At 40.8% G+C, this 25,199-nt stretch overlaps 1 protein-coding gene and 1 non-coding gene across 11 annotated transcripts in view; one reads left to right on the top strand and one right to left on the bottom strand.

Annotated features, from left to right (window-relative positions):
* SIK3 (SIK family kinase 3) overlaps window positions 1-25,199 on the bottom strand; it is a 250,079-nt gene that overhangs the window by 78,937 nt on the left and 145,943 nt on the right. For all 10 annotated transcript variants that reach the window (XM_039229276.1, XM_039229275.1, XM_039229281.1 and 7 more), the window contains one exon: window positions 2,490-2,651. In XM_039229276.1, coding sequence (XP_039085207.1) covers window positions 2,490-2,651 — 162 coding nt within the window. The remainder of the gene's footprint in view (window positions 1-2,489; window positions 2,652-25,199) is intronic.
* LOC120230053 lies at window positions 478-584 on the top strand. Its single transcript, XR_005527912.1, has one exon. It is a non-coding gene; the product is annotated as a U6 spliceosomal RNA (small nuclear RNA).

Below are 25,199 nucleotides of genomic sequence, written 5' to 3'. Positions count from 1 at the left end.
CAAAATCAACACCCGAGGAAGCATACAAATTCTTTAACCTGTGTTCAGGGAGGGTAAGGTACAACTGTAGAAGAAAGAGAGGGCCTTCTTTCAGCTCACGACCAAATCAATCATCCAGAGAACGCGACCGTCACAGCTGTGGCAGGCTGAACACGGGCCCCTCAAATGACATCCAGATCCTACTCTGAACTCGGGAGGCCTCCACAGGTGTGAACAGGGGATGGGGAGATCACCCTGGATCACCCAGGAGGGCTCACTGGAACCACACGGGTCCTTCTAAGAGGAAGCGGGGCATCGGGCAGCAGTGGGAGATGTGACACTGGGAGCATGAGGCGGAGTGTTGTGAGAAACCTCCAGAACCAAAGAGCACAGAGACCTCTGGAACCAAAAACCAGCAAGGAGAAGGACTCTCCAGAGACTCCAGGTGCAATCAGTCCTACTAATGCCATAGTTTTAGTCCCATGAGGCTCCTTTCAGGTGCTCACTTCAGCAGCGCAGAGACTAAAATTGGAACACCACAGAGAAGACTGGCACGGCCCCTGCACAAGGATGACGTGCAGATTCGTGAAGCGTGCCGTGTGTTTTCATGATGAGCCCGAGTGACGCACAGAATTGCCGAGTCACCGCAGGGCACACCTGAAACTAAATATACATTGTATGTGAACCAGCCTGGAATTAAGGGGCGCCTGGGTGGCTCAGTCAGTTAAATGTCTCACTTTGGCTCAGGTCACGAGCACACAGTTCGTGAGTTTGAGCCCCACATCGGGTTCAGTACTGTCAGCACAGAGCCCGCTTTGGATCCTCTGTCCCCCTCTTTCTCTCTGCCCCTCCCCCCACTTGCGGTGCTCTCTCAAAAATTAATAAACATTTAAAAAAAACTATTACTGAAATTAAAAAACTGAGTAACATGTTAAAAAAAAAAAGATTAATTTCTGATTTCTAACCTCTAGAACTTTAAGATAATAACTTTATCTTGTTTCAAGCCACTATGTTTGTGATTATTTATTACAGCAACAATAGGACTACATTATTATCCTTCTAAGGACTGTGAAGTTTAGTAGGGGTTTTTACCATTAATTTAATTGAAGCTCCAATGAAAAATTACGAAAGAGGGTTTGAAGTTGCCGGGTTTTCCATACTTCTGTGGGAACTGCTTGTGCCTAGAGAGCTTTGGAGAATACAAAACAGACCTGAGGACAAAGGAAAAATCTGATTTTATGTAAGAGAAAGAAAACATCTCCTCTTGTCTCCTACGTACTGAGCACATAGAAGACTCCAAGAGCCTACAACCACGTGAAAGTACGAATCAACAGCGCCTCCATCAGCGGAACAGAGCCCGGAAAGAGGGCAGACTCATCTACACAAAACGGTCTGCGGAACCATCAACCTGAAAGGGCACATGGAGGTACTTTAACCTGTAACAGAACATAAGTCTCAACTCTCAACTCCTACCCTTTAAAGGAGGGAAGTCTCTAGAACTGCTTTTTTACTTTGGCTTTCAAGACAATTATATTCTAGCTGTACTTCCGTTTTGTATATGAGATACCCCCCCTCCCTTTTGACCTGTGAGATGGAGGATAATCAATGCAATATGAAAACTGTCAGAAAACAAAACTGGTCTCTCCTCGTGTTTATAGTTTCTGTCTAGACTGCAGCCACGTTCTTTTATCAATAGGTGGTGAGCTTGTATTGGCTAGGCAAATGCTGATCGTTTATTAAAACTGAAGTGGGAGAAGACTGAGGCAATGAAAAGTTCTTTTCAGGCACTGTCAGATGAACAGACGAGGGAGATCTGAGCACATAAAGAGATCGACAGCCTTTAAACCAACAGAAGATCTGTTTTTCCCAAATTATCATAAATCTGCAGTCTGCACAATAAGCAGACTCTCCAGCAGCAGTGCCGTAAATCCACCCCCTTGAGTAAAGCTGACGGAGTACACAAGTTTAACACTTATTCTCGCTACTTTATTCTACACTTTATTCCTTACTATTTAAGAGAGACTGTCAACCAAAACAAGAGAATTTTAAGTATACTTTTTTTAATGTTTATTTTTGAAGGAGAGAGAGAGAGACGTGTGAGCAGGGGAGGAGCAGAGAGAGAAGGAGACACAGAATCCGAAGCAGGCTCCAGGCTCTGAGCTGTCAGCACAGAGCCCAATGCGGGGCTTGAACTCACAAGCCAAGAGACCATGACCTGAGCCAAAGTTGGACACTTAACTGACTGAGCCCCTCAGGCACTCCCAAAATAAGAGAATGCTAAATATCACTCTTTTCCTTCTTTCTCCCCAGCCTAGTTCCATCTAATACTACATGAAAAATAACATAAATGTAATTTGAAAACTTATCAATTCTCAAGCCACACACACACACACACCTTTTATTTCCACATCACATCTTTCTGAATAGATGGAGATAGACAGTCTCTGGTTTAAGAATCTTGAAGGAAAAGCTCTTTTGTTCCTATTTCACATCCTAAACACACTTCTCACCTGCTATTTTAATATTCAGATTGGCATCCAGAAGCAAATTTTCAGCTTTTAGATCACGATGAACAATGTTCCGACAGTGACAAAAATAGACAGCTGCCACAATCTGTTTGAACTTCCGACGGGCCTCCTTCTCTGCCATTCTGCCATGGGCCACCAGGTGGTCTGTGGTGAAGAAGAACACAAGTCAGTTCCCATTTTGCACTCTGGTATCCTTTCAAAAGGTAGACCCCAGGAGGGATGGGGGGAGGGGGAAGCACCACATGAACAGTTGAAGAAGTGAAACAAACAAATGGCAACATTTGTGGCTCTAGTGTGTACCTATAAAAACCCATCAGCAAGCAGTACCCAAATCATTATTTTAAGTATATATAAGTATGCATAAGAATACATATGATCTACCGTAAGAAAAAAAAAGAGTTCTGAGGGTTTTAGTGGTATTTTTGGAAAATTGTAACATTCAACACCTCCTTTTTCTTACCTCCACTGCAGAAGATTACATACACACAGCTAACATATACATGAAGATAAGAATCAGCAATATTTCCTGTGTTAAAGAGTGAGTCAAAAAGCAGAATCACGATAATCAATCATTTGGGGTAAGAGTAGACAGAAGTTAGTCACTGCCAAGGGGCAAAATGGCTTTCTATAGGAGCCCATCGATGCTAGTATCTCTTCTACTTTCTCAAAGTTTTAGAGTTTAACATAAAAATGAACTTACTTGGTGACTGTATTCTGGAATGCATAAATATACACCAGTATCTTTCATCTGCATTTATTGTGCTTTTCAAGTATTTCTTAAACTGTTATTAGTTTTTACAGATAACATCAATTGAAAATAAAGGCAGTTTCTACCACTTTCAATGAAAAGGATTTCATTAGCTATGTGGCTAACATACAGCAAAAGATTTTACATGTGATATAGTTTGTAATAGTATAAATCAAACTATCTTTGATATTCAAAAATGAATTGGTTGACCCACAGCCAATACGATTAATTACTAATTAGCAGTACCAATGCAATTAAGTACTTTTCTCTAATAGTGGCCGCAGGTTTATTCTGAACCAATGAATCCTCAACCCCATCTCTTCATCTAACTAAAAACATACCCACATTGTAACGGCTGATGGGATCAGAACACTGGCAATACAGCTTGCTCTATTTAAAATTTCCAATAGTTTCATTAGCACTATCCTTAAACTAACCAATTGAGGTGGGAAGAGGACACATTGGCCATCATAAGCATCCTGAGATAGCGGGAAAGTGAAAAATCAGACAATATGAATGAGCGTATTATTGTTTTTGTTCGTCAGTAATAGTAATTTCAAACATCCTCCCCAACTGTTTTTGGCACCATCTTGATCACCCACAGGACCAGTCATATAGATCTTTTCTTCATCACAGAGGAAATCTGAGATAAAGGATATGCACTCGTAGTGATCACCACGATTGAGGGCTTAGGACGAGAAATGGGGTAGAGCATGAAGAAGGGGAGCCAAATGACAATCCATCTACACAGCAGATTTTCAAATAATTCAAACTACGCTCTGACCACAAAGAGCATAACATGTTGGGAGACCCAATGCTACGGTAGTTTTAAGAACAACGTCCTAGAGGATCACTTAGATTATTAAGAAAGACCTTTCAATGGAATTATTGTAATTGTTAGTATTATCAGTGGCTCGTACATCAGGATGATCTTTGAAGCATTTTCCTCAAAAACAATCACTTATTATAGCCAAGATGACCAATGTGGTAGAAAAAAAAGGAAACAGGAAGTCTTTAGCTTAGAGGGTTAAAAACTAGAACACCACTTTCTCCAGAGGTTTGGAGGTAATGACAAACGAGTGCGCACTCTGACGTATTTATGCTTCTGGTGAGAACTGTCAAATGAACCGAAACAACACCAAGTCCCTAACTGGGGAGAGTCACTTAACATAAGCTGTTAAAGAACTGGACATCCATCACATGTGGGACGCTACGTGTTATTTTAAGATGGCATTCTCTAACAGTACCTGCTCCTCTGACCCCTATTCCTCTTAACCCAAGGCCTAATTATTCTAATAATATGTTTTAGCTGCTAAACGTTGTCTAATTAAAGGGCTTTGAAGAGACAGCTATTCTTGAGAAACATAAAAATAAACTCTTATGAAGGTTTACCATCAGAAGCTCATCTGGCCAAGCCACCCATTAATTAAAATGCCCAAGAGACATTCGTCTGGCAGTAAATACTAATTACCAGAACACATCAAAGAGCTTCTTAAATTCAACAGAATGATTAATTTTGTGATTTCCAAAATAAGTGATTTTCTTTTATTTAAAAAAAAAGACTCTTTATATTTTCTAAGTACTTTGTTTTCCTAAAATGACTGGATAGTTCTCAAATTTGCTACACGGGCCAGGAGCTGGTGGAATGCAGCCTACTCCTGTTTTATCTCCACAGTGACACCCGGGTCGTCCTTGGACACAGCATGTACACTGCCAACACCCCCACCTCTTGCTCTGCTCAACAGAAATAAACCCAGTTACATGCTATGGCCAAAGAGAGATTAGTGTATTTGAGAATAAAGTGGTACTATCATTAAGAGTTATCATATGTGATATTCCTTTAACTTTCAAGGATATTTAAAAAGCTGTTTTTAAAAACGTCCACTCAGTACTATACAGAGTATATCTAAGTATTTGGTTCTTTGGGATAGGATTCTGTAGAGCTTAAAGGTAATTATTATACACATCAATTATCACTGTTAACGTATGTTTGGTTAAAAGGTATTTTTGATAGCATGTTGGGTAAAAGAAGCTTAAAGTATACAGTATTTTCCCAAAAAAGACACCTATGGTATCCCTATAGTTATGAATACAAAGATCAACAAATCACTTTTCTAAAATGCTGGCTGCGAGCATCAGATGTTGTTTTTTCTAGTGACTGTGCTTGATGTTCAAGTTTTTTCTGCTTTGGGGGCACTGCAATCCAGGACCATCTTAACGGCTCTATGTCAGACAGACTTCAGCCCCTGCTTTCATTTTTGCCCATCTTATTACCACCGCCATGGCCACCCCACCTCCCTTCCCTGCTAGTCTCCTTTCAGGGTAAAGCCACAGGGGCTAGTGGGTGTGCCAGGAAGCCAGCAGCCTGCAGTGGTTTCCAGCCTCTGCTGCAACTGCCTCTCGGCTGCCCACGGGCAAAGGGCTGCTTTATGTTGGCGTGTGCCCTATAGACGGGCAGCAAAAATTCTGCAAGCTCACACATGATGTTTAACTTCCAGCACAGAAACCTGGAGCTGCAGCCCGGCCTGGACTTGCCACAAAGTAAAAGCACTTGAATGAATACTGGGGTAACTTCAGACTGCAGAAGAAACCAGGTGGGTCCTGAACCCACTCAATATTCAAAGTAAAATACATTCTGCATCATGTGGGGAGAAACACCAGGGGCAAGGAGCATATGAACAATCATTTCTGCTTCTTCCAGGTAGTTCAGGGAGCTAGTTCTCTTAAATACCGGGCGACACATGACCCCATCTTCAGTCCCCAACTTCCCACACGACAGCCATGCCCCCGGCTCCCTGCCCCCCTGCCCTGAGCCTGGCCACGCTCCAGCTCTGCCACTGTGGGTCCTTCTTTGACAATTCACTACTTGTCTACTTAGCTGCCAGTCTACCTCCGGGGCCAATTTCAAGTTTTTTGTCTATCACAGCTTCATTCCAACCATAGCAGCCAAGACAAGGATGAGGGGACTCTCAGCTAAAAGGAGAAAATGGGTCTCCTGTTTCAAGCTCTTATCAAAAGGCAGGAGTCTAAATCCCCATAAATCGAGTGGCACTGGACCTCTTTCATCTTTTTGACCTGCTCTTCCTCAAACTGGAAGGACGTTAGTGACACGAGGTGATGGATACACCTCACAAGGAGCAGAACCCTTAGAAGTGGAGGGAATGAATTCTGAAGCTTAAAGATATGAGAACAAGTGTATGTATAAAGTCTGCTTCAGAATTCACTGCTTGTAATTTTGTCCTAATCTGACTCAGGAAGAAATATCTTGTGGTACATTTAGATTCTAACCTTTCGAAGAGCAAAAATACTCACGAGGCGGTCTTAACTTCCCTCGCCCAGCCTCGCTGGAGCATCAGAGGCAGGCCACTAATGGGATGGTAGTGGGGAGCCAACATTTCTTAAAATAAGTTGCTTTTCCACCATAAACAGCGTCTCCATTTGTCTGCTAAGTGTATGACTCTAACTGATCCAAAACGCTAGCTGAAAATGAACATACCCTGACGGCAGGTCAAACAACAGGGCAGGAACTTCATTTTTCATGATAGAGAAATCGGCCAGGCTAGAATGGGGGGAAGGGGCCTGTGTACTGAGCTTAGGTGGCTACCTGAGAGCCAGGAGCCCAGTCGCCGCTAATCACAGCTGCCAGCTCTCTGCTTTGCCACTCACTTCTATCATTTCTTCTTTCCACGCCCATGGAAACGACTTCCTGTTTATCAAACAAATGCTCCTTTCCAGAAGAGCCAGGGCCAGGCCAAGAGAACCAGCTGCTGGGGAGCAGGTTAACAAGAGTGAACTCACTTGAATATCACAGGTCCCTAACCCGTGCAGGCCCCAGGCTGCCACAGACAGCAGGGCAGGGTTTGTCACTTTGTTTTCCTCGCCAAGAATCCAACTACCTTACACCTTACTTACTGCTTGGTGCTTCTAGTTGCAATTGTTTATTTTTTAAGTTTATTTATTTATTTTGAGACAGAGAGCACGTGCGGGGGGAGGGGGAGGGAGGAGGGAGAGAGAGAGGGAGGGAGGGAGGGAGGGAGGGAGGGAGGGAGAGAGAGAGAGAGAGAGAATGAGAATCCTAAGAAAGCTCCAAACCATCAGCACAGAGCCTGACTCTGGGCTCAAACTCACAAACACTGAGATCATAACCTGAGCTGAAATCAAGAGTCGTATGCTTAACAGACTGAGCCCCCCAGGTACCCGGAGCTGCTCTCTCTCTTCTTCATGCTCCTAGGCTTCCAGGCCAAAAGCCTTGCTGTCACCCCTTCTCCTCCCACACCCATGTCCAATCCATCAGCAGATTTTATTAGCTCTACCTTCAAAATACACCCAGACTTCAACAATCCCTCACCCCACCTCCACCCCGCCCCGTGTCAGCAGCCTGGCCAGCAGCCGCTACCTCCCTCCTGGATCATTGTAATAGCTCGTCACACCGTCACACCGGTCCTAACGAGCATCCTGGATTCGGCCCCCCGGTCCCTGTGATCTACTCTCAAAACAACTGCCAGAGTAACACATTTCTAAAAGGCTTTTTATTTTGAAATAATCACATATTCACAGGAAGTTACGAAGACAGTATGGACAGATTCCAGGTGCCCTTCACCCATCTCCCTCCATGGAGTAAATCTTACAGAATTACAGAGCAAACGCAGAACCTGACACGGGTACAACGGGAGTACAGCCCTAGCTCATTCTATCCCCTGTGAACATTCCAGGGACTACCACTGTAACTGACATACAGAATTATTTGCAGTTTCTCGGTACTCAGTACTCCTGCAGATATAAAAACAAAAAGCACGCTATATTTTCTTTTGTCCATCCCAAGTAAATCAAACTTTTTTTCTTAAAGGTCTTGAGAAAACACAATTTCTTCGTGAGACACTTACAATCACAAGATATGCCTTAATTCTTAAAGTGTTCAACTAGAACTATTTCTATTTTTTCCTATGTCTCCTTACTACATACAAAAGAATGTTCTAGAGGGGCATCTGGGTGGCTCAGTTGGCTAAGTGTCCAAGTTTGGCTCAGGTTATATGATCTTGTAGTTTGTCACTTCGAGCCCCGCGTCTGGCTCTGCGCTGACAACTCAGAGCCTAGAACATGCTTTGGATTCTGGGTTTCCTCTCTCTGCCCTTCCCCTGCTTGTGCTTACACTTTCTCTCTCTCTCCCTCACTCCCTCTCTTTCTCTCTCAAATAAATCCACATTAAAAAAAAAAAGAATCCTCTAAGGATGATCAATGCTTCATAACTACAGATTACCTCAAGAAACATCAATGACAGAAAAGACTATAAACTTTTATAAAGACATATTTCTTTAACTCTTCATTATGCTACTAAACAAAGTTGGTGAACTAAGTACTGTTTACATTAAGTCTTCAAAACAAATGACGTTCTTTCACATTAATGTAAAAAGGAGGATTTGTTTTCTTGTAGCTCCTTAAAAAAATACTTCTAGACTAAGCTCCAAGCCCAGGCAGCCTATGAAACAGAAGTCCATAGATTCCAAAAGGCCTTTCATGAATGTTAAAGTAGTTCATATGGGGGCACCTGGGTGGCTCAGTCTGTTAAGTATCCAACTTTGGCTCAGGTCATGGTCTCACGGTCCATGGGTTTGAGCCCCGCGTCGGGCTCTGTGCTGACAGCTCAGAGCCTAGAGCCTGTTTCTGATTCTGTGTCTCCCTCTCTCCCTGCCCCTCCTTTGCATTAAAAAAAAAAAAAAAAGAATGTTCCTCAGATACTTCTTATGTAGTACAGGTGTCTCACTTGCCACACCAATATACTAGCAAATGTGGGCTGGCTAATTTTGTAATACAGAGGTTATTCCCTGATTCCTATAATTCACAGGCTCCAAATCAAGCTCATTCTTTAAAAGGCAGCTCTAAGGTTATTTATCTGAAGCTTTTCTTAACCTACTCAACTACCCTAGAAGAAAACACTCCATAATTTGTGTCTAATGGCCTTTACTCTACATATTTCTACAACATTAGTGAACAGCTGTATTACAATTATTTCCTAAGAGGTGTGTCTTAGACTAGGGTTTCTTGGGCCATCCATGAGTTTCTATCCATGAATCCCTGCAAGGTGTAGGAAAATATGTATGGTGTGCCTCTATTTACAGGAAGGAAGAGAAAATACAAATATGCATGTGTGTGCATTTGTTTGTTCTCTAAAGGAAGTAATGTTAAGTAAAAATTTTCTAAAAATGGTTACTTATAGGGGAATGAAAAAGGGATGGAAACTTGACTTTACTGAATGTACTCTGTTTTATTGCTTTAACCTTGGAAACACGTAATGTTTTAAATAAATCAAACAATTCACAGTTGAATCAAACAGAAGAAAAAGCAATTTATAAAACTTGAAACCAAACTGAAAAAAATGAACCTAGCTGTAAGTTAAATTGTGACATAACCAGAGAGTAATTTTTTAAGTGACAAACACAGTGTTTTTGCCTTAATGGCATATATCCTAAGGACAAAAAGAACCAGACTCCTTAGTATTTGTAATAATACTGTGATTGCTTTGAATCAATATTGCGCCCATTCATTCATATCAAATATGTAATTATGCAAAGTAATTTGGAACCACAATTTTCAGTATAAGAGAAACAAGATATAAATACACAATATTCAAGAACTTTAAAATGCTGAAATCTTACATTTCAACTGGAATGTTATTAGTACAAACAATGTTTTGCTTTTCTCTCCTACAGCAGTACTGAGCATCCCTAGGGCACAGATTCTGGTCTCTCCTTGCTCTTTTCCACTTGAAAACACCACTGCCCCTAGAGACAGGTTTGGTTCCAGGTCTGAGCTGAGAGGTATTCAGGGTAGGCCTGGGATATGTTACCTAAAAGCAAGAAGTTATCGAAGACTACTGGGGACATGTCAAGAGGATACAGGTGTCAACTTAAAGAAGCTCCCACTGGCCAAGTGGAATAATTTAAACATCGAGGACTAATGACTCAAGGGACTGAAACACATCAAATGTATTAAAATTCATAAATTCACAATGATGTTATAAATCAAATCAACTTTTCTGGTTACCACTGGAGACTGATGGGTAGCAATTCATTATTCTGAAATTCAATACATAAAGGAAAAGAACCAAGCACTTATTTTGCCTTTACTACAGTTTCTAAACAGTTTACAGGCAAAGTTCTCCACAGAAGAAGAGTTACAAATACACAGAAAGAATGAGAGAATTAGAAAATCACAATTTTGCAATTTCTAATGAAATATGGGTCTGAGCAACTAAATAAGAAGGGTGGCTAAAACATTACATCAAGGGCTGATGGGAAACTTCCTAAGAATTTTATAAAACTTAACACACCACTAACCGCGGGGAAACCAGATGTTACACAACTCCTGACACGATACAAGAGAAAGACGATGAAGTAGTCCCGCCCCCCCACCCCTGCATCAGCCTGTGTCTAACCAAACCACTTCACACAAAATCATGACCTACAGGAACACGCTGAATGACACAATAAGGATCCCAATCCATAATGTGGGAAATTTTACAAGTTGATCCAGTTTCTTCAACAAATAAATGGCACAGAAAGAAGTGTGTGTCTGCCGGAGATAGTTAGGGTCAGTACAAATGATAACAAATTTGAGACACTTGTCAACTAATGGATGTATGGACTTTGCTACATCATGATTTGAGCAAACTATGATAAGACGTTTTGAGACAAATGGAGAGAACTAACCATGCCCTGTTTATTTATTAAAAGAAAACACTATAAATGTTGTTGGATAGAAGAATGGTATGGTAGACTTTAGCTTTGATTATGAAAGAGTAGCTGATATTGGATTTATTCTCCCACTTTAACCATCTACAGAAGCTGGACTATTTGAAGACAATGGACAATAACCAGTAAAAGATTATGATTCTTCACAGAAAGAAAGCATTAGAGGTAAACTCCATATTCACCCCAAACCACAACCTAGGGAGACAGAGGCCAAGCAAAGAGAAGTAGGTTAGGGTAGAGGAAAGAGATCGGACTTAGGGGCTAGTAATGCAGCTAGAATTTGGATGGCGGGACAGCAGAGAAGGAACACTACCAATTAGGATAAAAACTCCACTCAGGTACTTGGCCAACTCCCAAACCGCACATACGGAAAGCAAGACAATGGAAGGCCTGGCAGAAAAAAATTAATGGGAGAATGAAAGCTAAAGAGAAATTTTTACATTTTCACACAGCATTCAGATGCTGGAGTTCAGATTTAGCTTATAAGGAGAGGTCTCTGTGAATATTCTAGGCACTCAGTTGAGAAAACCCTAGGAGTAAGGGCTGTGCCACAGGGAATACTAAGTAAAACTCATAAACTCAACCTAAGAAAGCCTAAAAACAGCCCTCAACATGATCAAGTTGATCCATATGTAATTTAACTTCCTGCCTGAACAAACTCAGCACTACAGAAGAGAACACAGTCCAGAGTCTCTACAACATGTCACCCTTAATATCGAGCAAACAACAACAAATTAGTAAACATGGGAAGAAGCAGGAAAAGTGACCAATAGTCAAGAGATTAAAGTCAATAGAAGCAAAACCAAAGATGACTCAGAGATAGTAGGCAAGGACTTCAAAATGACTACAATTAATATGTTAAAGAAAACACAGGACAAGATGTACAAAAAGGAGGGGTGCCTGGGTGGCTTAGTCGGTTGAGCGTCCAACTTTCGCTTAGGTCATGATCTCACGGTTTGTGGGTTCGAGCCCCGTGTCAGGCTCTGTGCTGACTGCCAGCTCAGAGCCTGGAGCCTGTTTCAGACTCTGTGTCTCCCTCTCTCTCGGACCCTCCCCTGCTCACGCTGTGTCTCTCTCAGAAATAAATAAAATATTAAAAAAAAAAAAAGATGTACAAAGAGGATGAAAAGACAGAATATGTCAAGGGAGAGCTAGAATCTAAAATATATGTAATCTAGGAGCGCCTGGGTGGCTCAGTTGGTTAAGTGTCCAACTTCAGCTCAGGTCATGATCTCATGGCTAATGAGTTCGAGCCCCACGTCAGGCTCTGTGCTGATGTGCTGACAGCCCAGAACCTGGAGCCTCCTTCAGATTCTGGGTCTCCCTCACTCTCTGCCCCTCCCCCACTCATTCTCTGGGTCTCTCTCCAGAAATAATATAAACATTAAAGAATTTAAATATAGGGGTGCCTGGGTGGCTTAGTCGGTTAAGCGTCCGACTTTCGCTTAGGTCATGATCTCGCGGTTCGTGGGTTTGAGCCCCGCGTTGGCCTCTGTGCTGACTGCCAGCTCAGAGCCTGGAGCCTGTTTCAGTCTGTGACTCCCTCTCTCTCTGACCCTCCCCTGCTCACGCTGTCTCTCTCTCTCTCTCCTAGAAATAAATAAAACATTGAAAAATTAAAAAAAAAAAAAAGAATTTAAATATATATAATCTATAACCATATATTCTAAAATGGCAAAACATTTGAAACTGAGAATTTCTTGGATAGGTCTCAAGAGCTAACAAAACAAGACAGGATTGGTGACCTTGAATTAGGTATTATGGTTAAGTTTTTTTAAAGGCCTTAGATATGCACATAACAAAATATTAAGTATTTATAAGTGAGTAAATAAATATTTATGAGTGAGATTATGTGATTTCTTGAATTTGCTTTGAAATACTTTTAGTAAAAGGCGAAAGATTTATGCGATCTGAAGAGAAACCAGAGTATTGCTTTGAAATACTTTTAACCAAAAAAGTTGGGGTAAAGGGTGAAACAAAAACAGCAAAATGTTGATAACTGTCAAAACTGGATGATGAGCACATAAGAGTTCATTATACTGTCCTCCTCCCTCTTACATGTATTTAAAAATGCATGTATTAAAAAGCTTTTAGGAATAGAATCTATCATTTGTATACGTATGTTCATAACAGCATTCTGTCCAATAGCCAAAAGGTGGAAACAACCCATGTATCCATCTGCGGATAAATGGATAAACAGAAAGTGGTCTGTATACACAAGGGAATATTATGCAACCTTAAAGAGGAAGGAAATTTTGACACATACAGCATGGATGAGCCTCAAGGACATTATACAAAGTACAACAACCCAGTTACAAAGGGAGAAACACTATATGATTCTACTGGTATGAGGTACCTAAAACAGTCAAGTTCATAGAGACAGAATGTAGAATGAGGCTGCCAAGGGACAGGAAATAAATGTGAAGTTATTGTTTAATGGGCACAGACTTTCAGGTTTTTGAGACAAAAAGAGTTCTGCAAATGGACAGTGGTGATGGAAGCACAATAACATGAACATAATAAATACCGGACTGTATATTTAAAATGGTTATGATGATAAAACTATGCAATGTGTATTTCACCATCATGGCTTTTAAAATGGGACCAATCTTCTCACAGTTTTGTTAACTGTTTCCTTCGCTGTGCAAAGGCTTTTTATCTTGATGACATCCCATTAGTTCATTTTTGCTTTTGTTTCCCTTGCCTCCAGAAACATGTCTAGTAAGAAGTTGCTATGACCGAGGTCAAAGAGATTGCTGCCTCCAGGATTTTGATCATTTCCTGTCTCACATTTAGGTCTTTCATCCACTTGGAGTTTATTTTTGTATCTGGTGTAAGAAGGTGGTCCAGATTCATCCTTCTGCATGTTGCTGTCCAGTTTTCCCAGCACCATTTGTTGAAGGGATTGTCATTTTCTCATTGGATATTCCTTCTTGCTTTGTTGAAGATGAGCTGACCATATAGTTGTGGGTCCATTTCTGGGTTTACTATTCTGATCCATTGATCTATTCTGTTCTTTTGGTCTATTCCATTCTGTTCACTGGTCTGCTTTTGTGTCAGTACCATACTGTCTTGATGATTACAGCTTTGTAATATAGCTTGAAGTCTGGAAGTGGATGCCTCCAGCTCTGCTTTTCTTTTTCAAGACTGCTTTGGTTATTTGAGGTCTTTTGTGGTTCCATACAAATTTTAAGATTATTTGTTCTAGCCTTGCATTAAATGTGTAGACTGCTTTGGGTAGTATAGATATCTTAACAAAATTTCTCTTCCAATCCATGAGCATGGATTGGAAATTTCCATTTCTTTGTGTCTTCTTCAATTTCTTTCATAAGTGTTCTATAGTTTTCAGAGTACAGATCTTTTATCTCTTTGGTTAAAGTTTACTCCCACATATAAGTTTTGGTGCAATTGTAAATGGGATCAATTCTTGATTTCTCTTTCTGCTGTTTCATTATTGGTGCTCAGAAGTGCAACAGATTTCTGTACATTGATTTTATATCCTGCAACTTTGCTGAATTTGTTTATCAGTTCTTGTAATTTTTTGGTGGAATCTTTTGGTTTTTCTACAGAGTATCATGTCGTCTGCAAACAGTGAAAGGTTGACTTCCTCCTTAGTGATCGGGATGCCTTTTATTTCTTTTTGTTGTCTGCCTGCTGAGGCTAGGCCTTCCAGTACTAGGTTAAACAATGAGAGTGGACATCCTGACCGTAGAGAAAAAGCCCAGTTTTTCCCCACTGAGGATGATATTAGCTGATCTTTTGTAAATGGCTTTTAGGATGCCGAGGTATGTTCCATCTCTCCCTACTTTGTTGAAGGGTTTTATCAAGAATGGATGCTGTATTTTGTCAAAGGCTTTTTCTGCATCTATTGAAAGGATCATATGGTTTTTATCCCGTCTTCCATTAATGTGATGTATCACGCTGATTGATTTGTGAATAATGAACTACCCCTGCAGCCCAGGAATAACCCACTTGGCTGAAGTGAATAATTTATTTAATGTACTGCTGGATTTGATCTATTAGTATCTTATTGAGAATTTCTGCATCCTCGTTCATGAGGGATACTGGTCTGTGCTTCTTCTTTTTAGTAGGGTCTCTGTCTGGTTTTGGAATCAAGGTAATACTGGCCTCGTAGAATGAATCTGGAAGTTTTCCTTCCATATCTATTTTCTGGAAGAGTATGAGAGGAACGGGTATTAACTCTTCTTTAAATGTCTGGTAGAATTCCCCTGGGAAGCCATCTGGCACTGGACTTTTGTTTGTTGGTAGATATTTGATTACTGATTAAATTTCTTTGCTGGTATTATAGGCCTCTGCACCGCCAAGGAAATAATCAACAAAACTAAAAGACAATCTACAGAATGGGAGAAGATATTTGCAAATGACATATCTGATAAAGAGTTAGTATCCAAAATCTATAAAGAACTTATCAAACTCAACACACACACACACACACACACACACACACAAATAATCCAATTAAGAAATGGGTAGAAGACACGAACATTTTTCCAAAGGAGACATACAGATGGCTAATAGACACGTGAAAAGATGGTCAACATCACTCATCATCAGGGAAATACAAATCAAAACTACAATGAGATACCACCTCACACTAGTCAGAATGGCTATAATTAACCGTACAGGAAACAACAGATGTTGGTGAGGATGCAGAGAAAGGGGAACCCTCTTGCACTGCTGGTGGGAATGCAAACTGGTGCAGCCACTGTGGAAAACAGTATGGAGGTTCCTCAGAAAGTTAAAAATAGAACTACCCTATGACCTAGCAATTGCACTACTAGATATTTCCCAAAGGATACAAAAATACTGATTCAAAGGAGCATATGTACTCCAATGTTTATAGCAGCTTTTATCAATAGCCAACGTTACACACACACACACACACACACAGGAATATTACTCAGCCATCAAAGAGAGTGATGAACTCTTGCCATTTGCAATGATATGGATGGAACTAGAGTATACTCTAAGTGAAATAAGTCAATCAGAGAAAGACAAATACCATACAATTTCACTCATAGGTGGAATTTAAGAAACAAATCAGATGAACATAGGGGAAGGGGGTAAAAAAGAGAGGGAAACAAATCGTAAGAGACTCTTGGGGCACATGGGTGGCTTAGTCGGTTAAGCATCTGACTCTGGCTCAGGTCATGAGCTCACAGCCCATGGGTTCAAGTCCCACATCAAGCTCTGTGATGACAGCTCAGAGCCTGGAACTGCTTCAGATTCTATGCCTCCCTCTCTCTCTGCCCCTCCCCCACTTGTGCTCTCTCTTTCTCTCAATAATAAACAAACATTAAAAAATTTTTTAAAAGACTCTTAATTATAGAGAACAAACTGAGGGTTGCTAGAAGGGTTGGTGGGTTGGGGATGGGCTAAATGGGTGATGGGTATTAAGGAGGGCACTTGTTGGGATGAGCACTGGGTGTTATATGTGAATCATGAATCACTGGGTTCTACATCTGTAACCAATTTTACCATATGTGTTAACTAACCAGAATTTAAATAAAAACTTGAAATAAAAAAAAGACAAAATGGGAACAGATTCAGTCTCTCTCTCCTACACACACGCACACACGCACGTGCGTGCACATACACACACACACACACACACACACACACACACACACCAGCCCAGAATATATCTTTGAAAAAGTTCCAAGTTTGAAAGCACACTGAAATATAATGCACTAATTCCAAACACGTGACAAAAATCTGTTTACATAAAATCAAATTTCTATGTATTATGATTAAGCTACCTTTAGTTTTTCTAGCAGTTTTACTTTGTCAGAGAAACTACTTTTTCCGAAGGAGGTTAGGGGGTAAAACAGTTCGGAGAAGCCTTGGGAAAAATATTACTATAGGAGCCAAGCAAACATATTCCCTTGGGACTTGTATATATTAAATGCAGCAAGAATACTTGGATAGCTCTCTGGGGCATTTATTTTCATATGATGGTAGAACTGGCAGGGTGATCACCCAGCTATGGCTAGATGTTTAGTAATAAAGTAAGGTCATCAAACTACATTTACAAGCACTAAACACAGGTGGTTTCCTCACATATCCTGGGCAGGCTGCAAGCATAAATGCTAAAGTCATAGCTGATATTAAGAAAATAAAACCAAAAAGTGAAGAATAATGAATAGGAAATTAATTGGGGAAGAGACAGAAGGAAGCTGTGTTAATTCAGAGTGATAACATGAAGCTCAGTGGTACAGCTCTCTGCTTCTGTCAGTAAAGCCTGAGAAAACAGCCAGCTTTTATAGCCAAAGGGAGTAAATAACTTAGTGGAAAGTAGTGTTTTAGGTGTAAAGATATAGCAAAGGTTGTAAGAATTAAATAGGAAAAACATGTTACATAAACAAATCACAAGCCCAGTATGTAGCGGTGTGTCCACATCAACGTGACCATGTTCTCAAACAAACCAAAGGCTCCAAGAAAACATATGTGAGATGCTTATCACAGTGCCTGCTATGCACAGTTATGCAATTCAGCCTTTCCCACTCTGGGCCCAACCAGTCAGTAGCATACATAGATGGTGTTAAGAGAAGTTCTATGTTCCCTATGTGCTGGCACCATTAAGGAAATGTTATTTTTAAAGCGTCGAGAATGTCCATATCAAATCATACGCACTTCAACCAACTGCTGCTAATAATTTATTATAAATGCCCATGAGTTCTGCCTGGTTTTCAGGAAACTTTTCTTGATAAAATGCTGGATTTATGACTTCAGGGTCTCAGATAGGAAGTTTGGGGATATTTATCTAAAGAAATCATACTGTGGAAGCTTTAAATTATAAGTTTAGTGGTTTGCCAAACTAACCAGTTTCTCAATTGTATTTGTAAAATTAAACAGACACACACTGTCATGGCTGCCCCTAGCAATATAGTTCTGAGTAGTACACAACACTCACTTCAACATATCACATGCATGAGTCATAAGAGTTCATTCAATAACCATTTATGGAAGCCTATTAAATTGCTTGGGGCTTGTAACCTTCACGATCTTTCTCTGTGGCTATCCAGAAAACAAAAAGGTGTTTCCCCACATCAAAAACTCATTCACTCAAGCATGCTATGCAACACAGTGAAAACTGCATGTCTGACTTGGTTATATTTCAATGCAACACAATGCAACAATTTCACTTACTCCATGTTAGAGCCGGCATGAAGCAGTGACGTGCATGCATACAATTCAAATGCCATACCCTGCAGTCTAGTGACATTCTTTCATTCACTTAGTCGTTCATCCAGCGGATGAAATATTTACTGGGCGTGTGTTCTCTGCAGACACTGTTCTAAGTGTGAGAGATTTAGCAAGGCTCAAAAGTGTACAGTCTTTACTCTCATCTATGTCAGCTGTTGTTAAGAATCAGGAAGGTAAATGAAGGAAGGAGATACAGGGCAGTGGGCTGGCAGAAAAGGGAGACTGTAGACAGCCTGGCTAGCAGAGACCTCTCTAATAAGGTAACATTCGATAAGAGATCTGAAGGAAATGGAAGAGTGAGCTATGCAGGTATCTGGGAAAAGAATATTTCAGGATGAAGGAATGGAATATATAATGGACTTAAAGGGAGAATGTAGCGGAGAGTTTAAGGAACAAAACAGACATGTCAGTGTGAAACGGAGAGTACTAAGGGCTGAGGTCAGGGAAGTGGCTGGAGGCCAGATTATATAGTTTCACAGACCACAGAAGGGGCTATGCATTTCTTCCAAACAGATGGCAAAGACAAGAGAAACAGCTGACTGGTAAGATTTCACTCTCTGTTTTAAAGAATCACTCTCACTGCAATAGTGGAGTCAGGGCAGATTCAGGGGACACTGGTTGAAGGCTGCTACAGGAATCCTAGCAGATGACTGTGACCTAGACCAGTTGGTACTGGTGAAGATGGTGATTGAACTCAGCATACATTATGAAGGGTGAGTCACCAAGATTTACTGATAGTTTTGGCATGAAGTGTGAGCAAGGGAAAATTAAGTGTGACTCTCTAGAAGCTTTTGATGCCAGCGCCTGGATGAATGGAGTTGCCATTATTGAGATGGGGAAGATGGCTGAGAAGAGAAAGTTGCGAAATGGACATCAGTTTGCATAAGGCAAGGCTGAGAGGTCTATTGGACATCTTGTGTCAAGTAAACATTTGGATATATAAACCTAGAGTTCAGAGGACAGGGCCAGCTGGAGACTTAAAATTCAGGAGCCAAAAGTTTAATGAGTCATACAAAAGCAACTAAGGAGTAGATGGGCATAGAAAAGAAATGAGGCCTGAGGACTGGGCCAAAGAGTATTCCAAAATTTAGATGTCAGGAAAATGAGTAGGATCTGGCCGAAGAACCACCAAAGGAAATGTGACAAATTAAGAGACTAAGTTTAAACTACCAAATTTAGTGTCAGCAAGTGACAGACACAGAAACACACACACACATGAACACACAAGAAAGAAAGAAAGAAAGAAAGAAAGAAAGAAAGAAAGAAAGAAAGAAAGAAAGAAAGAAAGAAAGAAAGAAAGAAAGAAGGAAGGAAGGAAGGAAGGAAGGAAGGAAGGAAGGAAGGAAGGAAGGAAGGAAGGAAGGAAGGAAGGAAGGAAGGAAGGAAGGAAGGAAAACTTACTAGAAACAGTTTTATAGTGGAGGTGTGTTCAAAAGAAGAAGGAAAAAGGCAATTAACTCTTTAGCAAAATCAGGGTAGAGTTCACAGAAAGTAGGACATTTGAGAAGGGTCATGCAAGCTGAGTAGTAACGAAAGGGCAAAGGAGAATAGCTGGGCTTTTGTATCTTGTGTTCTCATATTTCCTACTGAAATCCCCTTTCAACTGATTGTTCTGAGACCACAAATACCTTTATGGGCTTCCGGAGGAATAAAAGGACAATATTCCACGAGGAATTAAGAAGTAAGTAATCAGGAAGTTTTCTAAGTCCCCACTACCTTCACACTACCCAGGTATATGCTAGGGTATCTGCCCATGTATATGCTGGGGTATCTGGTAAACCCCTTTCTGCTTCTCTTGCCTACATGTATTAAAGACACTGAAACCTACATCAGTCTACTGCTCCACCCAGTCTCCCAGTTACTTTAGAAATATCAACAGCCATGAGGATAATCTATTTGACAATTTAGCCTCATGACTCCTTGAACCTTCTTTACCTCCAGTGACCTGTAACCCCATCAAAGTTCAGCAACTGTTCCTCTGGCCACATCTTGAACTTGCCTTTGCTTGATGTTTTCCTACCTTTGAAATTTTATTTTATTTTTAATTTTTTAAATGTTTTATTTATTTTTGAGAGAGAGACAGCATGAGCAGGGGAGGGTCAGAGAGAGAGGGAGACACGGAATCAGAAACAGGCTCTAGGCTCTGAGCTAGCTGTCAGCACAGAGCCCAATGCGGGGCTCGAACCCACAAACCATGAGATCATGACCTGAGCTGAAGTCGGATGCTTAACCGACTGAGCCACCCAGGTGCCCCATACCTTTGAAATTTTAAACTTCAATAGTATACTCCCCTCTCTCTTAACATAACCTTCTAGGTCAGCAATGTTGAACAGAAACAAAAGGTGAGCCATTTTAATATAACTTAAGATTTTCTAGTAGTCACACTCAAAAGCAAAAAGTATCATTCATTTTGAAAGTTTTATATTTTATTCAACCCAATACACCAATCCCAACCCAATCACTACAACATCAGCATAAATATTAGCAATGCGATGCTACTTCAAATTCCAGTGTGTACTTGACAGTCTACCTCATTTCAGACATTAAATTGTCTATAGTCTAAGGTGCAATATAATTTTGCCAAAACAAGAGCTGTGTTTAATGAAAAGGTATTTTACACTGTGTGTCATAAAGAAACAGGCCCTGCCCCATGTGAAGATCTGGCCTTTTCCCTTGGCTTCTGAGAGGTCATCTCAGAGCCTCTGGCATGTTATGTGACAGGAGCATCGTTGCTTGCCTATGGGGCTTGGTTCATGCCAGACAATCTAACAACATGATTTAACATGGAAGTGGTCATACTCATCCAGTCTTAGAGGCGAGGCTGGCCACACTAGGAATACCAACAATGTGATTGAGGGTGTGAGTTTTTGGGTCACGCAATACCAGATGACCTGGTGAGATGAAGCATATGGGCAATCAATCAACTATGCCTACAAAACTCTGAACACAGAAACTCAGGTCAGCTTCCTTATACGCAGTCCTCAGTGCATACTGTCCCACATCAGTACCTGGACACTATACATCCTGATTCCACAGGGAGAGGAAAACAAAAGCTCTGTGTTTGGTACTGCTCATGGACTCTATGCTTCTTCTCCTAGCTGATTTTAACTGGTATCCTTTCCCTGTAGTAGACTGCAACAGTGAATATAATGGCTTTCAGTGAATTCTATGAGTCTTTATAGCAAATCATCAGAGGTAAGGGTGGTTTTGGGAAATTTCCAAACTTGCAGTTAGTGTCAAAGTGAGGGTGGTCTTGGAGACTGTGCTCTAACTTTGTAATTAGCTAACTCTCTCAGCCGGCCTAAAACTCCTGGCACACTGCCTTAAGTTTTTAGTTTTACATATAAAGTATATCACATTCAAAATTCACTTCCTCAGTGGTACTACCTACATTTCAAACACACAATAGCAACATGTGGCCAGCGGTTGCTGTATCGAGCAGTGCAATTTTAGACTTTGATCCCTCTGATCCCCTATGCCCAACACACTTCCTTCTCGATTTCATCTAAACCTCTAGCTTTTTCAGTTTCTACTATTTAATATCATCCATCCTGATCTCATGTGCCCTCATCCCCCTTTCACCCCAAGCCTAATGACCCAGACAGACATTAGTTATTTTATTGTCAGTGGCCTCAACTCTTCTGTCAAATGTCTCTCTTCTTCTGCACATGTTCTGTAAACCACCAATACTGATCGATCCAACTGTCTTTCTTACCCCATTTATCCTCAGGCTGCTGAGTACCGCTGAGGGAAAAAAAGCATTCCATCCTGTATAACAGAACAAGTTCATGGTTTCCTATTGCTAGGACCTCTCATCAACTCTTTTAGCTGTCCTTGATCACTCCCTTCTGTCACTCCCAGGAGCAGCTAATTTCACCTCCTCCAGAGGCATCTAGGTTCCTATCCTTTCACCTTTAACTGTCAGGTGCTGATCTGGCCTCCTACTTCAGGCAGAAAATTAGACAGAAGGTGGGCAGTATACTTTACTTCATATTCTTCTACGTAAAAAAACACCTACGGCCACATATGTCCTTCTTCCATTGTCTCTGGGCAGAGCCAATCCCTGGTAACTGTGTTCACAGATCAAGCACCTCCTATTACTCATGGACCTAGGGGTGCCGGTTTTCTTTCCCACACTGATTATAGTCAAAGTCATCTTGCTCACTACTGTCTCCTTAACTTCACCCTAAGATCAAGTCTTATATTTAAACAAAACAAAACAAAAATGCCCCCTTGGACTTTGTCAAGTACTGACGGGATCTAAGATTTGACCAGAATTTAACAAGTTAATATGCCACAGATGCATGAATGCTGGCAAAGACATGAGACCCTCTAGGTCGGAGACAAAGGACTTTGGTATACAGGGCATAGCAAGCAGCATGAGCATCAACATGCTTTCTTCAGTTACCCAAAGCCTAATTCCCATAGACTGATGTGAGGGAGACCGGGGCACATCGACACATTTAGCCGGGTGCATTGCAGAGACGAACCTGAAACGTTACAAGTCTTCAATAATGACGGCTGCCAGTGAGAGCTCACTATGTACCAGCTGGTAGTCTAAGCATTTTTATTTGTAAAAAAAAAAAAAAACTTCTTAGAAATTGAAATATAATTAGCACGACATAAAATTAACTATTTTAAAAAGTGTACACTTTGGGGGCACGTGGGTGGCTCAGTCAAATGTCTGACTCTTGGTTTCAGCTCAGGTCATGATCTCACAGTTCGTGAGTTTGAGCCCCATGTTGGGCTCTGCACTTGCACTGCAGATCCTGCTTGGGATTCTGTCTGTCCGTCTGTCTGTCTCTCTCTCTCTGCACCCCCCCCCCAAAACAAACAAAGTGTATGCTTTGGTGGCTTCAATATATTCACTACGTTGGGCAATCATCACCACTATCTAATTCTAGAATATTTCCATTACCCCAAACAGAAACCCTCTACCAATAAGCAGTTAGTCTTCCTTCTCCACACCCCTGTCCCGTGGTAACCATGAACTGACTTTCTGTCTCTACAGATGTGCCTTTTCTGGACATTTCATATAAACGGACTCACACATGTGGTTTTTAGTGTCCAGCTTCTTTTATGTAACAATGTCTTCCAGGTTTATCCATGCTGTAGTTTATATCAGCACTTCGTCCTTTTTACCACAGGATAATATTCCATTGTATGGATATACCCCATTTTATTTATCCATTCATCAGTTGATGGAAATGTGACTTACTTCAACTTTGCAGCTATTTTAAATAATGCTGCTGTGCACATGCTGCACAGGTCTATGCACAGATGAGGCACTTTAAAAACACACGGTTCTAGGGCATGTAGGTGGCTCAGTTGGTTAAGTATCCTACTCATGGTTTTGGCTGAGGTCATGATCTCACAATTCATGAGTTCAAGCCCCGCATCAGGGTCTGTGCTAACAGCAAAGAACCTGCTTGGGATTCTATCTCTGTCCCTCCCCCACTCACACTGTCTCCCTCTCTCTCAAATTAAATAAACTTTAAAACACACACACACACTCTCTCTCTCTCCTTACAACAACTTCTAAGATGAGTAGTACCATCATCATCATCATCATCATCATCATCACCATTATTATTTTCATTTTAAAGAGGAAGACACTAAGACAGTGAGGTTTAAAAACTTGCCCAAGTTCACAAGGCTTTAGGTGGAAGAATTAGGATTTGAATCACAGCAGTCTGACTCTACCCATGTTCTTATCCATTAACCATTCTACTACTAATCCATTTTCTCTGTCTCCAACACTGCTACTTATCAGATTCTCCCCAGGTCTCATCGGTTTTATTGCCAATAGCCTAAGTGCTCTCTCAGACACTAATCTCATCACCCTCAAATCCACTCTTATTTTGACACCAATGTACCCTTCCTAAAACATACGTTGGACTGTGCCCTGACCCTTGCTTAAAGTCCTTCCATGGCTCACTATCATCTAACAGTGGATGAAATTATAGTGGCCAAAGATTCATTTATTTAAAAATATTATGTGGAAATTCAATAAGCATATTAGGTTTAAAAGGAGAGATACGATTCTTTTGTTGAACAAGAGGGAAAAATGGGGAGTGGTTGAATGTATTTGGAGGAAAGTATGAACTGTAAGCCTTGCCTTACATACCTACCATCTCAGAGAAGGCATCTTAGACATTTCCAAAGAAACTTTAAAACTTCTGGAATAATTCAAAAACCACCAGCACATCACTTAATGCTCTAAATTACTAGTTCTAGTTCCCTAAATACACCAAGTTGTTTCATGCATTAAAGTCTTTACTATGTTACTCGTCCAGAAAGCGGATTTCCACTCAGCCAACTTCTCATACTTGAAAACTCTGTTCAACCATTACTTTCTCCACAGACTTCTCTAAGCCTCCCCTTCTGCCGACCATTGCAAATAGTGCTTGCTATCTTTATCACATTTCTATCGTTGGCATCCCTTGTGCAATACAACACTCAAAATGGAAGACAATATTCTAAATACAGTATGACTGCCACAAAGGGGAAGAGCACTACAACTCTCTCAGCAAATCTGAAATTGAGTTGGAATCAAGCAGCCAACTACTGCCCCAAACAGTTTGGTGTCATAATCTGCTAATAACAGAAGGATAAAATTCCCAGCTAATAATCTTTACATCTGGAGCAGAAACTTCCAAACACCGTGATTCATCATCTCAAGCAACCTTGCAAAACCCTGGATCAAACCCACCATGTTCTATAATCCAATACCTAAGCTGCCAAATACTGCTAAGAAAGAACCCATTAAAAAAAAAGCCACAAGTGGAGTCCCAACAAAGTTAAGATTCTCAACATTTGCTAACCTATCAATGTGCCTTTTAGTCCGTCAACTTGTCCTGTGATCATCTACTTCTTTCATTTCCTTTAGCTATCATCATTCCATGATATCATCTCAGCATACAGTTTTCCTACCTTTCAAACACTAGTATTAAGTACTCAGACTCTAAA

This window comes from Hyaena hyaena, unplaced genomic scaffold (assembly GCF_003009895.1).
Source record: "Hyaena hyaena isolate Hyena2069 unplaced genomic scaffold, ASM300989v1 scaffold_37, whole genome shotgun sequence".
Taxonomy (NCBI): domain Eukaryota; kingdom Metazoa; phylum Chordata; class Mammalia; order Carnivora; family Hyaenidae; genus Hyaena; species Hyaena hyaena.
This window is presented reverse-complemented; position numbering and strand designations above follow the sequence as displayed.